Below are 17,944 nucleotides of genomic sequence, written 5' to 3' on the forward strand. Positions count from 1 at the left end.
TTTCAAATCACAGGAACAAACATTGACATGTTTCACTGTGACGTCATGTGACAGTTCTTCATATTCCCCCTGTAGACAGAGGCATTAATTCAGACTGGCTTTATAGAAACAGAGATTATCCCCATACTGACACACTAGAGGTTACACTCAGACACACAGTTCTGCCTGCCTGCGCCAGTTAAATCTGTGGAGGGGGGAACAAGACAAGCAGCTTGGTCACCATCTATTTGCATAAATGATTCAGAGAGGCTTAGTTAAGACAAACACCAACACTTCAGCGACAAGTGTGTCTGAAGTTGTTGTAAAAGAAATAAGGATGAAGCTGCCACACTGATCTGAAGTCAGTTTAACCCTCCCCCCCAACTGGTCTGGGTTAGGATAATCTGATCCTACATCTGTTATTAAGGGAAACGCAGGGAGAATCATACTGTGGGTTCGGGGAACACCATTGCATTGTGGGCAGGTGTGGTGGGGGCAACAGCGGGGGTGGCGATGGCATTGTTGGCGTGGCATGCCAGGCTCTTCAGAGACTCTCTCCTCAGGGATAAGTCTGAGGGATGCTCAGGGGGCTCGGGGGGGTCCGAGTGGGGCGAGCTGATGGATGCCTCAGACACACTCTTCTTCACTGACGAAGACGTGTCTGGAGAGAAAAGAGAAAGTCATTGGCAGAGTGAGAGAAAGACTGAGGCCATTATGGAACAGGGAAACATCAATGATGACATATGATTGGAGGACGGTGAGAAGAGGCGGGAGTGAGGGACGTGTGGTTATTGGGAGATGGATAATAAAAGCTAGAATCGTTAGATACTACATTCATTTTTGGACTAATTATTGATATACACCATTGATTGAAGAATATAACTTAAAAATGGCTTGTGAGCTTAGTTCAACTGTCACACCCCATCAGAACCCCACTATCGTATTACACCCCAATGTTTGTAAACGATATAAATGTAAACTAACACTGTAAAGCTTTAAAACATGGTTAAAACTACAATTTTTATTACATGGGTTCCTTCCATCCATAGCAGTCTACAGTTTGAATTTGAGTGGTTACATTTCTCCAGGCCCATCCCTCAGCTTTTTAACCAAAACAGAGGCGGGGTGCCCGCTTTGTTATCGTTTCAACTGCGGATTCTAGCTTTAAGCAATAATAGTGTCATTATGATATGATCTCCCCGTCACAACACAGCTGTAAGAGGTGTCATGGCTTGTCTGTTCTCAAAGCTGTACTCACTGAGCTCTTCTATTAATAATGAACTCCCCATCATGGCCTTTAATAATGTACACCCCTCAATGACACAGTCATTAGTCTGGTCCACAGCTGCTGGGTGTCAGGTAACATGGTGACGCCTGGAATAGTCTGCTTACTGCAGGGTTTCAACACAATTAGTGGTGAGAGCCTCCTGTGGCCTGAGACTAAGCAGTTAATTGATATGTATGGATGAGGGTGTGACGTAACAGAGTGGTGGCCGTGGGTGATTGGTTGGTTAATTAGATGTTAACTATGTATATCAATTTTAATTAAAAAAAAGAAATCGTACATACATGGCCCTTCCGGTAGAAGGAAAATATTATTTCACCTCAGTCAGACACAAAGATGCGTGAACACAAGTACATACAGAGGCACACACCCCAGTCCCCCTCCAACACACACACTGGTGTACCTACCCGTTGGTGCCGTGGCAGCGGCTCTGTTGGGGTCCAGTAGGGAGTGGATCCAGTTGGAAGCTCCCTGTTTGAAGTCTCTGAGCAGCAGGGCCGTGTCTCTCCTCACCATGCTCAGAGTGCTCACCTTCTCCACCTGCTTCTCTGCCTGGGGCTCCTCACCTGGGGTAGAGGATGGGGAGAGGGGAAATGCTGGTGAGTGATGGGTACCGCATTGATTGGCATGCACAAACACCACGCACTACACTCAGGGGCAGTACACCATCTCTGCTCCCTCTCACACAGTCGTACCTGCGTAGGCACTGAGACACCTGGAGAGCACACTGAGGGGCAGTAGGGGGTCGAAGAGGGTGAGCAGGCGGGAGGGCGAGGCGTAGGCGGTGAGCAGGATGGCAGGGTAGGCAGCTACAATGCCATCAGGCATTCGCACACCATGAGACGCAGCGCGCATCGATGTTGTAATACACAGGTTACCACCGGCACTGTCACCGGCCAGACACACATTCTCCCCCGTCCAACCTGAGAGAGAGGAGAGTTAGAGTCAGTAGATTGAGGCAAGAGAGAGAGAGAGAGAAACAGAAAGAGGGAGAGAAAGGAGAAAAGCTGAGTAAAAGTGAGAGTCTGTATAACACTTCCAAGTCCCACTCTCTGTGCCTGTGTCTGTATGGGGCCATGTTTAATCTTGTCCCCACAATGTTTTATATTTGAGACATAAGTTGAGACTATGTCCTTCAGTTAAGTGAGTTCCACGCTAACCAGTCTTTAGCTTTCTGTCATAATAATCTATTAAGTACCAGGAAGTATCCATGGTAAATATTGAGATCATTGCGAATAAAGCCCACCCGAAAAAACAGGCATGTCTATTCCCATATACACAGCATCAAAATGTTGTCTAAGACATTTTCCACTCTGGGATATTAAAGATCATTCTATTCTAAGATAAAGTGGTAGTAGTGTGTTATCCTACCCAGCAGTAGGGTTAGATAAAGTGGTAGTGGTGTGTTGTCCTACCCAGCAGGTGGTGGTTCTTGATGGCCCAGCAGTAGGCGTAAAAGCAGTCCTCCAGGGCCCTGGGGAAGGGGGCTTCAGGGGCCAGAGAGTAGTCCACAGACAGGATGGGCACACCCAGGTCCTGAGACCAGCTCTTAAGGTACGGCTGGAGAAGAGAGAAAGGGGGTGAATGGAGGTGAAAGGAGTGAGTTTACTGTAGATGGTGCAACCCCCTACCAGGGCAGGCAGAGTGCTGTTTGCAGTTCTGAATGCTTCTTAGTGCTCCCTAGCTAGCTTTACAGGAGGTGGTGTTGAGAAGGATAGGAGAAGAGGTCCTGGTATCATATTCCCACCTTGCAGGTTCTGTAATGGTGAACTACCAACCCAACCCCAAACGTACACTGCCGAACTCCAGTGGCGGCTTGGTAATTCTGTTATGAAAATACCAGGTATGTGCACTGTGCTCACAAATTCAACATGACAACCTTGCTCTCACTACACAGTAGAGGTCGACCGATTAATCAGAATGGCCGATTAATTAGGGCCGTTTAAGTTTTCATAACAAGCAGATTTTTTAATTTTTTTAAACCTTTATTTAACTAGGCAAATCAGTTAAGAACACATTCTTATTTTCAATGACGGCCTAGAAATGGTGGGTTAACTGCCTTGTTCAGGGGCAGAACGACAGATTTTTACCTTGTCAGCTCGGGGATTCGATCTTGCAACCTTAAGGTTAACTAGTCCAACGCTTTAACCACCTGATTACATTGCACTCCACGAGGAGCCTGCCTGTTACGCGAATGCAGTAAGAAGCCAAGGTAAGTTGCTAGCTAGCATTAAACTAATCTTATAAAAAACAATCATAATCACTAGTTAACTACACATGGTTGATGATATTACTAGTTTATCTAGAATGTCCTGCGTTGCATATAATCGATGCGCTGGAGTTCGTGAAAAACGACTGTCGTTGCTCCAACGTGTACCTAACCATAAACAGCAATGCCTTTCTTAAAATCAAAACACAAGTATATATTTTTTAAACCTGCATATTTAGTTAATATTGCCTGCTAACATGAATTTCTTTTAACTAGGAAAAATGGTGTCACTTCTCTTGCAACATAGTCAGGGTATATGCAGCAGTTTGGGCCGCCTGACTCATTGCAAACTGTGTGAAGACTTTCTTCCTAACAAAGACAGCCCACTTCGCCAAACGGGGGATGATTTAACAATCGTTGCACGACTGTATCTAACCATAAACATCAATGCCTTTCTTAAAATCAATACACAGAAGAATATATTTTTAAACCTGCATATTTAGCTAAAAGAAATCCAGGTTAGCAGGCAATATTAACCTGGTGAAATTGTGTCACTTCTCTTGCGTTCATTGCACGCAGAGTCAGGGTATATGCAACAGTTTGGGCCGCCTGGCTCATTGCGAACTAATTTGCCAGAATTTTACGTAATTATGACATAACATTGAAGGTTGTGCAATGTAACAGGAATATTTAGACTTATGGATGACACACGTTAAATAAAATACGGAACGGTTCCGTATTTCACTGAAAGAATAAACTTTTTGTTTGAGATGATAGTTTCCGGATTCGACCATATTAATGACCTAAGGCTCATATTTGTGTGTTATGTTATAATTAAGTCTATGATTTGATAGAGCAGTCTGACTGAGCGATGGTAGGCACCAGCAGGCTCGTAAGCATTCATTCAAACAGCACTTTCGTGGGTTTTGCCAGGAGCTCGTCGCTGTGCTTCAAGCATTGAGCTGTTTATGACATCAAGCCTATCAACTCTCGAGATTAGGCTGGTGTAACCGATGTGAAATGGCTAGCTAGTTAGCTGGGTGCGCGCTAATAGCTTTTCAAATGTCACTCGCTCTGAGACTTGGAGTAGTTGTTCCCCTTGCTCTGCATGGGTAACGCTGCTTCGAGGGTGGCTGTTGTCGATGAGCCCAGGTAGGAGCGAGGAGAGGGACGGAAGCTATACTGTTACACTGGCAATACTAAAGTGCCTATAAGAACATCCAATAGACAAAGGTATATGAAATACAAATCGTATAGAGAGAAATAGTCCTAAAATAACTACAACCTAAAACTTCTTACCTGGGAATATTGAAGACTCATGTTAAAAGGAACCAACCGCTTTCATATGTTCTCATGTTCTGAGCAAGGAACTTAAACGTTAGCTTTCTTACATGGCACATATTGCACTTTTACTTTCTTCTCCAACACTGTTTTTGCATTATTTAAACCAAATTGAACATGTTTCATTATTTATTTGAGGCTAAATTGATTTTATTGATGTATTATTTTAAGTTCAAATAAGTGTTCATTCAGTATTGTTGTAATTGTCATTATTACAAATAAATAAAAATATAAAAATCGGCTGATTAATCGGTATCGGGGTTATTTGTCCACCAATAATCGGTATCGGTGTTGAAAAATCCTAAATCGGTCGACCTCTTCTACACAGGGGTGGTGTTAACCTGTTGTTGCTAGGCAATTTGATGTCATGGTAGCTAAGTGATAAACATACTTTTCAGATCAAACGTCCTTAGAATATTTGCTTTTATTATTATACCCTTGTACAGTCATCAAGTGCTTAGCTAAGTCAGAGAGTGTACATCTGAAAATAAATCTCATCTGACAATATTAGTCTGCCCTCTACAGAACTTTCTCTCCTGTACCTTGAACACCTCTCCTCTTCTCTCTAAACATCAGTGACAGTGTCAGTAGTGACAGCTCCGCCTCTCTAAACAATACGCCTCACCTCAGTGGCCCATGACTGGATGTGACCACATCACACTGCCAGACACCACCTCAACACCATCCCTGGGAATCTGCCCTGCACTCTTAAAGCCACGCTGTCATAATGGATCCCAGTCTGGCACCGCTGACATGTGTGGTGTGGTGTGGCGTGTGTGCGCCTGCGTGTCAATTTGAACGATCGCCATTGTCAGTACATGATGCGTTTTGACACCCGTCAGCGCCGCTGGCCAGATCTGACAATCACAAGGTTTGCCGGCGGCCCCCATAGAGAGATGAACGCTCACAGAACAGGCTGCGTCTAAACTGTCCTGATGAGAAGTGTGTGTGGAAAGTATGCCCACGGGGGGGGGGGGGGGGGGGCACACCTATCCATAACCTTGCAGATCATCCCCTACTGCCGGGGTTACAGGGTGTAGTAGTTCCACTCCTCTGCAGAGACAGGCACTGTGGTTAATCTGCTTCTGGGCTAGCACCTCTGACACACACACTTGAGTGATTAAGTTGTGGCCCATCCATTATTGGGGGTCTGGATCAATGGGGTACTGAGAGGGACACCACAAACCTCTGCCCTTACACTACACAGCTCCCTCTATGAGAGGGAGAGCTTCAGCCCTCAGACACTATCCATCTCCCTGAACACTCCAGGAGGAGGAGACACCTGAAACCCCACCTCTAAGGAATACCTAGGATAGGATAAAGTAATCCTTCTGACCCCAATCCCCCCCCACCCCCTTAAAAGATTTAGATGCACTGTTGTAAAGTGGCTGTTCCACTGGATGTCATAAGGTGAATGCACCAATTTGTAAGTCACTCTGGATAAGAGCGTCTGCTAAATGACTTAAATGTAAATGTAAATGAGTGAAGGTGGCAGGAGGGAGAAAAGTGAAGAATGGAGACACCACAGACTCCTTCCCTCACAGACTCTATCCATCTCCCCACTGGCCAGGGGGAAGAAGGAACAGTGGGTACAGTGCAGGAGGGAGGAGAGAGAAAAGAAAGCAAAGAGCAGGGGTGGATTACAAAAATGACAGAAGAGGTCATTAGGACAAAGGAGAGTAGAGAACATAGGGAATAATGATCAGAAAGGAGGAACACGTAGAGGACAGGTTAAGAGGAGAGAGCCTAGAGATCACACACAGATAGACATCTTCCATATTAGGGCCTATGTAATATAAAGCCATAATAACTTCATGCAGAATTCCAGGCTAATTCAACATGACAGGCTTGTTCCTCCTCAGATCACTTCCTATAGCCTCTGGTTGCTAGGCTATTGGAAATCAAGGGACTGCCAGTCCACTCTGGTTTCATGGTGACGCGTCTCAGTGGTTTAAAGTAGCCTGCTGGTTATATAATACAGCCCCCTGTCTCATCTGCCCGAGGCTGAGCTCTGAGCTGACCACTTCATGAGGACAGGGGGGGACGAGGGGGGGGGACGGGGGTGAGAGGAGGAGGAGAGATAGGAGATGGAATGAGGGAGGAAAGAGACAGGAGTGGAAGAGGGGGTAAGGGGTGTTGGCCTGCACCAATCACTAGATAATAGAGTGTTACAAACGAAGTCTGTGTCCATCAACCCTACAGGATGAATTAAACAGTCTTTAGCAGGAACAGCTCACTACAGGGAAGCCATGGAGTGAAAACACAATCATATCGTCAAGACCACCCTCTAAGTACCCCTCTAACAACGCAACTCCCAAACTGTTTATTAGAATGGTTTGATTCCAGTTACCTATAATAATATATTTTAAAAGATATTGATGTCTTGAACACAGATAGGCTGTGGAGAGAACCAGGCCACACCATGGGTTCCCACCATAGAGACACTAGTTAGGTTAAAGGTGAAACGTGATGTCAATTCCTCCCCAACGAACAAACGAGAGAGAACAGAATGTGTTGTTACCTCGTGAGACTTGGAGGTCTGGGCCACAAAGCCTCCTCCGTGGTAGTGAACCAGGAGCCAGCGAGAAGGGGGGCTCTGCTTGGTCTTCATTCCCAGAGACAGGGAGATAGGACCCCCCTCAGAACGAGACAGGGACAGCAACGCCTCACTGTCCTACAGAGGGAGGGAGACAGCCAAGTAATCACTATCATAATCAAAGGTCGAAAATTTCTGTTTTCACTTCAATTGCTACAGATGTTGATTTGTCCGTTTGCTTTCCAGCTCTGTTGAACAATCCCTTCAGTCAGGATTAGCTGTGTGTTTTTCTCTCTGCTCCCGACTGTCCTTCCAGCTCCACCAGAAACACACCATCCTCATTCCCATTCATTAACATTAGCAGGGAACAGCAGAGGCTTTCGCTTGTGTTCTCCACATAAGACAACAGCTCTTTGACTGAGCAGGATCAATGAGTGAGTTGAACGCGTTGGCTGCTATCATGTCTGGTTTAATGCCAGACTACAGATGCTCAGCTCTGCTGTTCAATACCTCTCCAAATAAATAAATGGGAGTGTGAGTGTGTGTGTGAGGATTTAAAGGGATTAAAAGCCACGGATGAGCAGAGAAGACACTTTTGTTTACAACAGCTGCTCTCAGACAAAGGAAACGCAAACTAACAGAATCCCTTGATGTTTGAGCATTTCACGCAGAAAGAGGCTTCTCAACAGCTTAAAGCAAATGAATATGAGAAATACACACTGTCAGACTGCTGCTGTCAAAGGTAGTACAGCGACAGCAGCACATTTTGATCTACCAGTTAAAGGTTCTGCGTGTCTGAGATTTAAAAGGCTAACAGTGAACTTTGATGTAGAATCAGCTGAGACTGGACCGTAACCAGTATGAGACCAGAGTTCTATTCACTAGGTGCCAAAGAACCAAGCGGGACCTACCTGCATTTGTCCAATACAAACTTGTTTACATTGCAAAACTTTTTGGATTATGCTTCCAGCCTTGACTTGCATTTTGATAACCTATCTACAGTATTTCCATTTTTTGTGTGTATAGTATTGCTTACTAGTTTTTAATCTTTGTTTCCATTGAACGCGCCATAAAAATAAAGGCATTTAAATGTATTATATAAAAACTGCCTTGGTCCTCCTTTTTCATCACATATAAAGGTGGTTTGAAATATCGATCCCATGTACTTTTTCCCTGTTCAGACTGCAGGAAAAGTACAATTTGAATCGGATATTCAAAAAATAGGATTTGAGTCACTTCAAAATGCAAATATGAACAAGTTACCTGTCCCTCCCTCAGCTCGAAGGAGATAAGCCTCATCTGCACGGGGCCAGGGCCGGTGTGGGCCGACGGGGCCTCTATGGTGACAGTGAGGTGCGGATCGGCCACCAGCGGGAGGTCAAAGGGAACAGGGGGCACCGAGAGGGCACGGTTCACCTTCACCTGGGTGGATGTCATACTGGCTAGACTCTGAAGGGAAGAGTGGAAGGCAAGGAGGAAGAAGATTACTTTGTCATTGGTCACAGATACACCGCAATGTTTCAGTCTTTTCCTTTAGGAGGGACAAGAAAGAAAGAGTGAAGGCAGAGGGCAAATCAGATAAACATTCATAATTCACCATATCATATTGTTTTGATCTTCCGGTCATTTGTAGGTCAATAAACTTGACAAAAGACAAAGCTGAAAGCATCTCCTCATGGCAGGAAAGCATCCAGTAAAATCTAAACACAGTGACAGTATTACAAGCTCTGCAACTACATAACTATGAGGCATTAAAGAGAGTCAAGATAGCCAACAGGACAAACGCTGAGACAAACACATACAAGGGAAGAGTAATCTACCACTAAGCTGTACATCCCAGCGCAAGGGGAGAGTATTCTACCAGCGACCAGTTACAAGGTCCGTCCAGAGTGGTCAGTGACTCACAGATAGAACCTCAGTCTCTGTGATGTTCCAGAAGGCCTTCCAGAAGTGGACGTCCAGGTTCTGAGTGATGCGTTCAAACTCCGCCCCCCTTAGCTCCGGGTCGATGGCGTACTTCCCGGAGGTAAAGAAGGAGCTGGCTGCTACACCTGGAGACAGAGGGAAGGGGGGAGAGAAGATAGTGGAGGGATGGTTGTAGGAGGGATGCAAGAAGGAGAGGGTGATAGACAGTTGCAGGTAAAAAAAGAGTGGGTCAAGGTAGTGGAAGAGAGGGAAAAATGTATAGGTATGGATAAAGATGAATGACAAAAGTGACAGGGAAGAAGAGCGGGAGTGAGTGACTAATACATCACCTCACAGAGAGACAGAGCGATGGCCATGAGGGGAGGCAGTACACGCTACTGTTAAACAGAACTTTTTCAATCCCTGTAGCTACAGGAGAGTCTGGATGAGACGGAGGAGTGGTCACCTGTTGTCCAGGAGAGCTGAACTATATGGCTATTTGTTCCGCCACAGCACTAAAACAGATTCCCCTAATCTAATTAATCACCAAGACTTGGTTAATAGGTGACCACGGGGATAGGGTGACCATGTCAAAGGCTGGCTCTATGTCCCAGACTGAGACTATGGCAGTGGTCAGGGGGACAGATACTCACCATACGGTGCAATACCTCCTTCCTCCACTGGGATGCAGCATAGAGCACAAGACAGTGTTCGATCATATTAGTGTCCATATATCCATGACCTATGAAATGCTGGAATCCTTCTAGACTGTTATGTCATTTGGGGATTAAGAAAGAATTTCGAATGTGTGTGTGGGTTAATGGGTAATGTAAGTAAGTCTCCCTTTAACCTCTCTTAGGTAGGGGGCAGTATTTTCACCTCCAGATGAAAAGCGTGCCCAAAGTAAACTGCCTGTTACTCAGGCCCAGAAGCTAGGATATGCATATAATTGGAAGATTTGGATAGAAAACTCTAAAGGTTCCAAAACTGTTAAAATAATGTCTGAGTATAACAGAACTGATATGGCAGCCAAAAACCTGAGAAAAATCCATCCAGGAACTGGAATTATTTTCATGTGTCTGTTTTTCAACTCAATGCCTATAGAGAATCCAATGGGTTAGGAATCAGATTGCAGTTCCTACGACTTCCACTAGATGTCAACAGTCTTAACCTGTTGAGGATGGGGGCGCTGTTGTCACTATTTATGCTAATCGTGTAATTTTTGAAACGGCTTCCCACAAAATTCTTGATCGTACAATATGCATATTATTATTATTGGATAGAAAACAGTCTATAGTTTCTATAGGAGTTGAAATTTTGTCTCTAAGTGGAACAGAACCCATTCTACAGCAATTTCCCTGACATGGAGTCAGATTTCAGAAATGTTGGCCCCTGATCTGGAGTCAGTTAAAAGGCCGCAGTTATTGCTATGAGTATACGGACACTGCTTACGTCTTCCCCTGGATGCCTTTACGTGATGACGATTTGAATGGGGTCGATTGCGCGTTCACAGGCACTACAAATTAAAAAACCCTGTAGCTAGGAACTCTTTTCTTGCTGCGTAATGCGCCTGGAGGACATCGACCCGCACTTGTTCCAAGCATTAGTGGAGGGAGTAATATTACTCTGGTCATGTTTCTACTCGTTATGGGAGTTAAAAACATCATAAGGTAGTTAATTTAAAGCGTTTTATAGCAATTTATATCCGTTTAGTGCGATTTTGGGACATTTATTTCTGAAACGCTGTGAATTGCTGGGCACGCTTCCAGTTCATCCCGAACGAAGTTAGCATTTCCACATGGCAAGAGGACAGCTTTCCACCAAAAGACGATTAGACCCAAGAAAGGATCCTTTGCCCAAGATACTGATGGAAGAACAGCTCAAAGTAGGACATTTTTATTATGATAAATCGTGTTTGTCGAAAAATGTTAGTGGCTTAGGACGCCATGTTTTTTGACGTAGCTTCGCTTGGCGTAAACTGTATTGAAAAGTAAGGATAATTTAAAAAATGTAATTCCGCGATTGTATTAAAAATTAAATTGTCTATCAATCCCTGTCCACCCTATATTTTTTAGTCACGTTTATGAGTATTTATGTATAAGAGTAGATCACTGTCTAATATGGCGCACGGACATTTTCTCACCAGCTGGGCTACATTTCACATTGTCTAACCATGATTTTGGTGGCTAAATATAAACATTTTCGATCAAACTCTATATGGATTGTGTAATATGATGTTACAGGAGTGTCATCTGAAGAATTCTGAGAAGGTTAGTGAAAAAATTAATATATTTTGGCGATGTTTACGTTATCGCTCACTTTGGCTAGAATCAATGCTGGGCTGCTATGTGCTATGTGCTATGCTAATATAACGATTTATTGTGTTTTCGCTGTAAGACACTTAGAAAATCTGAAATATTGTCTGTATTCACAGGATCTGTGTCTTTCGATTAGTGTATGCTGTGTATTTTTACGAAATGTTTGATGATTAGTAAGTAGGTAAACACGTTGCTCTATGTAGTTATTCTAGTCCATTTGTGACGGTGGGTGCAATTGTAACCTATGCCATCTACCTGAAATATGCACTTTTTTCTAACAAAACCTATCCCATACCATAAATATGTTATCAGACTGTCATCTGATGAGTTTTTTTCTTGGTTAGGGGCTATAAATATCTTAGTTTAGCCGAATTGGTGATAGCTACTGGTGTTGGTGGACAAATAAAAGATGGTGGATTATGCTAATGTGTTTTTAGGTAATAGATGTACATCTTTACATATTGTGTCTTCCCTGTAAAACATTTTAAAAATCGGACATGTTGGCTGGATTCACAAGATCTGTGTCTTTCATTAGCTGTATTGGACTTTAATGTGTGAAAGTTAAATATTTAAAAAAAATATTTTTTGAATTTCGCGGCACTGGTTTTTCAGTGGGGGTGGGGGGGGGGGGGGGAGTGCCGCTAGCGGCACCCTCATCCTAGACAGGTTAACCTGAGGATAGAGGGCGCTATTTACACTTTGGGGGAAAAACGTGCCCAATTTAAACAGCCTCGTACTCTATTCTTGCTCGTACAATATGCATATTATTATTACTATTGAATAGAAAAATCTCTAGTTTCTAAAACCGTTTGAATTTTGTCTGTGAGTAAAACAGAACTCATTTGGCAGCACACTTTCTGACCAGGAATTGGAAAGTCTGAAAATTATGCTCTGTTCAAGGGCCTGCCTATAAATGGGCATGATACGTATGAGTATACATGCACGTCATACACCTTCCCCTAGATGTCAAGAGGAAGTGAGAGAAAAAATGAAGTGTTTATCTTGGTCTGAGGTGGAATATATCCTCTTGGCACGACCAGTCATCCATTTCCTGTTTTCTGGAGAGCGCGCAGATGGACCTGGAATTGCCTTTTGAAAAGCCGTCGTTATAGGCGACTACTATCTCCGGCTTTGATTTTATTTGATACATGTCACAATATCATCGTAAAGTATGTTTTTTCAATATAGTTTTATTAGATTTTTGAAATTTATTCGGGACGTTAGGCGTGTTGCGTTGTGTGCCTTTTTCCAGAAAGGAGAGCTTTGCGCCACTTAGCCAGTGTGCTTGCTAATTCAAGAGGGAAAAACGATGTTCTAAATCCAAACAACGACTGTTCTGGACAAAGGACCCCTTGTCCAACATTCTGATGGAAGATCACCAAAAGTAAGAAACATTTTATGATGCTATTTCATATATCTGTCGAACTGTATACTAGTAGTTTTGCGCCCCGGTTTTGGCCACTCTCTCGCTATAACATAAGCCTTATGTCGTAATGAAGATATTTTTAGAATTCTAACACTGCGATTGCATTAAGAACTAATGGATCTATCATTTCCTATACAACATGTATTTTTTTTGTAATGTTTATGAATAGCTATTTGGTCAGAATAGGTGAGAGTCTAATAGAAATATCTGCACATTCTGGGAAAAGGAAGCTACGTTAGCATAATGGATAACCACTGATTTCAGCTCTAAATATGCACATTTTCGAACAAAACATAAGTGTATGTATAACCTGATGTTATAGGACTGTCATCTGAGGAAGGTTTATGAAGGTTAGTGAAAATTGATATCTTTTGCTGGTTTATTCGCTAACGCTAACGTGCCTATTGCTATCGCTAACGTGCCTTGATGAATGAATGCGGTTGTGTGTAGGCTATTGTAGTAAGCTAATATAATGCTATATTGTGTTTTCGCTGTAAAACACTTAAAAAATCTGAAATATTGGCTGGATTCACAAGATGCTTGTCTTTCATTTGCTGTACACGATGCATTTTTCAGAAATGTTTTATGATGAGTATTTAGGTATTCCATGTTGGTCTCTATAATTACTCTGGCTGCTTCGGCGCTATTTGACGGTAGCTGTGATGGTAGCTGCAATGTAAAACTGATTTATACCTCAAATATGCACATTTTTCGAACAAAACATAGATTTATTTTGTAACATGTTATAAGACTGTCCTCTGATGAAGTTGTTTCTTGGTTAGTTTGGTTGGTTCTTGGTTAGTTAGGTTGGCTTTGTGCATGCTACCTGTGCTGTGAAAAATTTCTGTCCTTCTTTGTATTTGGTGGTGAGCTAACATAAATATACGTGCTATTTTCGCTGTAAAACATTTTTTTTTTTTTTTTAAATCGGACATGTTGACTGGATTCACAAGATGTGTATCTTTCATTTGCTGTATTGGACTTGTTAATGTGTGAAAGTTAAATATTTCTAAAAAATATTTTTTGAATTTCGCGCTCTGCCTTTTCATTGGAATGTGGGAGGAGTTCCGCTAGCGGAACGCCTGGGCTGTAAAGGTTAAGACATGGTTTCAGGCTTTTATGTTGAAAAATGACGAGTAAACAGTCCTTTTGGTCAGAGGAACTTTGCAGACCTGAACTGGCACGCTTTGTTTGTTATTTTTCCTATCTATTGAAAACGGTATTGTCCGGTTCAAATATTATTGATTATAAAGACAATAAACAACCTGAGGATTAATTATAAACATCGTTTGACATGTTTCGACGAACTTTACCGGTACTTTTAGTATCTATTCGTCTGCCTGCTGTGACTGCCTTGGAGCCATTGGATTACTGAACAAAACACGTCAACAAAACAGAGTTTTTGGGACATAAAGAGGGACTTATCAAACAAAACAAACATTTACTGTGTAACTGGAAGTCTTGTGAGTGCAACCATATGAAGATCAAATGTAAGTGTTGTATAGCACAATATTACTTATACAACTAATATAAGGACAGGACATGAGATGGGAGTAGAAATTAACGTGGGCATTGTTTAATGCGTTTCACAGGAAGAACATTCCAAGCATTTCAACATAGGGGGGTTACAGGTGCCCTGAAGGGACAAAACTAGAATATCAATACACAACAGTAAGTGATTAATTTTATCGCTATTTTTGACTTTTGTGACTCGTCTACCTGGATGGAAAATGCTTATATGCTTCTGTGTGCTGGGCGTTGTCCTCAGATAAATCGCATGGTATGCTTTCGCCATAAAGCCTTTTTGAAATCTGACACAGTGGCTGAATTAACAAGAAGTTAATCTTTAAGCTGATGTATAACACTTGTATGTTTTATGAATTTTTATTATGAGTAATTCTGTTTTTGAATCTGGCGCTCTGCAATTTCACCGGATGTTGGCCAGGTGGGACGCTAGTGTCCCACATACCCTAGAGAGGTTAACTTCTTAAGACTAGGGGGCGGTGTTTTCGTTTTTGGCTAAAAAAACGTACCCATTTGAAACTGCCTATTTCTCAGCCCCCAAAACTAGAATATGCATATAATTGTCCGATTAGGATAGAAAACTCTAAAGTTTCCAAAACGTTCTTAATATTGTCTGTGAGTTAAACAGAACTGATATTGCAGGCGAAAACCGGAGGAAAATCCAATCAGGAAGTCTCTTTTTTGAAACCTCTGTTCTTATGCCTGCCTAACCTGCATTTAAAGGGATATCAACCAGAATTATTTTTCTATGGCTTCCCTAAGGTGTCAGACAAAGTTTCAGGCTTTTATTTTGAAAAATGAGCGTGAAAGATCACATTGCGTAAGTGGATAGGTGGGGGCTCTCAGAGTGAGTTCTGCGTAACAGAGAAAGGCGGCCATTGTTTCTCCCGGTCGTAATGAATAAACACTCCCGGTTGATATATTAATGAATATATATTTGAAAAACATTCTGAGGATTGATTATAAAAAACGTTTGACATGTTTCTGTGGACATTATGGATATTATTTGGCATTTTCGTATGCATTTTGGTGACCGCTCTTTCCGGTGAATTTCGGAGCCAAACGCAGCAAATGAACGGAGGTATTTGGATATCAAAGTAATATTTATCGAACAAAAAGAACATTTGTTGTGTAACTGGGAGTCTCGTGAGTGGAACCACCCGAAGATTATCAAAGGTAAGCGATTCATTTGATTGCTTTTCTTACTTTCGTGACCAAGCTAAGCAAGCTAATATAAGGCTAAGCTAATGTGGCATAGAAAGCTACACTCACAAAAGCTTGGATTTCTTTCGCTGTAAAATATATTTTCAAAATCTGACACGATAGGTGGATTAACAAGCTAAGCTGTGTTTTGGTTTCTTTCACTTGTGATTGCATGATTATAAATATTTTTTGTAATATTATTTGACTGTGGCGCTATGCTATTCAGCGTTGCTGATGACAATTATCCCAGATGGGTGGTTGAGAAAGGTTTGATGTATTGCATCTAGCATTGATATTCACCCTCACAATCCCTTCACGTTGATTGAGTTGCCATGTCAGAATGGTTTAGGGTGTAAATGAGAATGAATTAATGATTGAGTGGCTTTTGTTTCCATCAATAGGGAGGTTTGCTGGAGCCACTGACCAATGCCTGACTGGTGGCGCCTGTAGTTCTCTCCAAAGGCCACTAGGCCGATGGCTATGGTCTGCAGACAGGGACGGATGGCTGGAGTGAACTGGAAGAGGAGAGAGACATGAAACACAAATCACTACAAAATACTTTCCCCTGAGGCTAACCAAAAGGGCCTCAAGGTCATTCCAAAAGTATTCCTCCCTCCAAATCTCCCCCCTACCTGGAATCCAAGGCAGCGTCCATAGAAGCAGCCCTTGTGCATGGAGGAGTACTCCCGGACAAAGCTCTGGCTGAGGCCGCTCTCCTCGTGGAAGAAGAGGTTTCCGTGGCTGTTGTCATGCAGCAGTCGCTGGGCCAGGTAGAGCAGGGCTCTTAGCTGACATAGGGCAGAGCAGTAGGCCTCCATCTCCCCTGCGTTGTGGGCCGTCCGAAAGAAGATGCTGCGGCGGTTGGTGGAGATGTAGCGCCCCTTGTGGATGATGTGGAGAATGCAGCAGCGCACCACCTAGGAGAGGGGTGAGAGGAAAAAAAGAGAAGGGAGTGAGAGAAATAGGGGGGAGGAGGAAAGGTGCTTGAGAGAGATAGAAATAACATTAATAAAAGAGAATGTCAGAGCAAAAAACAACAGGTACAGAAAAGGAGAGAGAGACCATAAAAAATGTGGAGACAGAAATTCAGAGACTATTTAATAGAGGTAAGCAGCTGGCAGAAAGGTGGTCATGATTTCTCATCAATAAAAGAGGGAGCCTGAAAAGGTTCTATCGTGACACTCAATCAATTGATAGCAAAATTAATAAATAAAAGCGGAATAAAAATAAACTTGAGGCATTCGATGCTGGTGTTGCGTTTCGCCCCATTTTTGAGACCGTCAGGCACACCCACATATGCACTAAGGACGCTCACAAACACAACACACATTCCCTCAATCTCTCTTAACTAGGGAGTTGTCACACATACGGACACAAACCCTGTCATTCTACCTTGACTAGAGAGCGGTATCCGTTGGCTGGTATGTGCGGGTCAAAGTCAAAGTGGTGGTAGACAGCAGCAAAGCCTGAGATGACAGGTTCCAGGCTGCGGGCGTGCTCCTGGATCAGGGTCATGGTGTCCACCAGCCGCTGTGCCGCGCCCCCCTGGGCCCCCTTAGAACCCTCAGAGAAGAACGTAGCATTCTCCTCACACACACTGTACAGGGCAGTAAACACCGCCTTGGTGTCCATCACTGGGGGGGGGGGGGGAGAAGAGACACAATCAGCATGCAACACCATACAAAGACGGATCCTGTCTAATCCCCCCCCCCCCCCCAAATAGTCTATACTTAACACTCACTTCATTCAAATGGCTAACCCACTATAGCTAGCCTTATACAACAGGTGATTTGGAGTAGAGGTCGACCGATTATGATTTTTCAACGCCGATACCGATTATTGGAGGACAAAAAAAAAGCCGATACCGATTTATAAAAAAATAAAAATAATGTTTTACATATAATACACACACATTTTTGTAATAATGACAATTGCAACAATACTGAATGAACACTGTTATTTTAACTTAATATAATACATAAATACACACACAGCTCTGAAGTGACAATGATACTGAAAAGTCTGCTTAGGAGACAGATACTCTCAACTGTTTGATAAAAATAGAGTTTAAGTTACCTGTGGTGAATGTTGAAAACAAAAACTGTCATTTCTATATGCAGGAAATCCTATTTTAATAATGGGCATGGTAAGAATTGACGACCAAAGTGTGAGTCATAATTCCCATGACACCTACTAGCAAAATCTGAAAAGCGGTTCC

The 17,944-nt window shown here is 42.9% G+C and overlaps 1 protein-coding gene across 3 annotated transcripts in view; it reads right to left on the bottom strand.

The window, feature by feature from the left end:
- LOC129856969 (hormone-sensitive lipase-like) overlaps positions 1 to 17,944 on the bottom strand; it is a 50,936-nt gene that overhangs the window by 3,677 nt on the left and 29,315 nt on the right. For 2 of the 3 annotated variants that reach the window (XM_055924781.1, XM_055924783.1), the window contains exons 2-12: positions 17,119 to 17,360; positions 16,359 to 16,643; positions 16,151 to 16,241; positions 9,909 to 9,935; positions 9,256 to 9,401; positions 8,614 to 8,799; positions 7,336 to 7,488; positions 2,680 to 2,824; positions 1,960 to 2,187; positions 1,672 to 1,830; positions 429 to 640 (exon numbers count right to left, since the gene is read on the bottom strand). In XM_055924781.1, the coding sequence (XP_055780756.1) occupies positions 429 to 640; positions 1,672 to 1,830; positions 1,960 to 2,187; positions 2,680 to 2,824; positions 7,336 to 7,488; positions 8,614 to 8,799; positions 9,256 to 9,401; positions 9,909 to 9,935; positions 16,151 to 16,241; positions 16,359 to 16,643; positions 17,119 to 17,360 (1,874 nt within the window). The remainder of the gene's footprint in view (positions 1 to 428; positions 641 to 1,671; positions 1,831 to 1,959; positions 2,188 to 2,679; positions 2,825 to 7,335; positions 7,489 to 8,613; positions 8,800 to 9,255; positions 9,402 to 9,908; positions 9,936 to 16,150; positions 16,242 to 16,358; positions 16,644 to 17,118; positions 17,361 to 17,944) is intronic. The other variant, XM_055924782.1, reaches the window with a different exon arrangement.

Source organism: Salvelinus fontinalis, chromosome 6 (assembly GCF_029448725.1).
Source record: "Salvelinus fontinalis isolate EN_2023a chromosome 6, ASM2944872v1, whole genome shotgun sequence".
Taxonomy (NCBI): Eukaryota; Metazoa; Chordata; class Actinopteri; order Salmoniformes; family Salmonidae; genus Salvelinus; species Salvelinus fontinalis.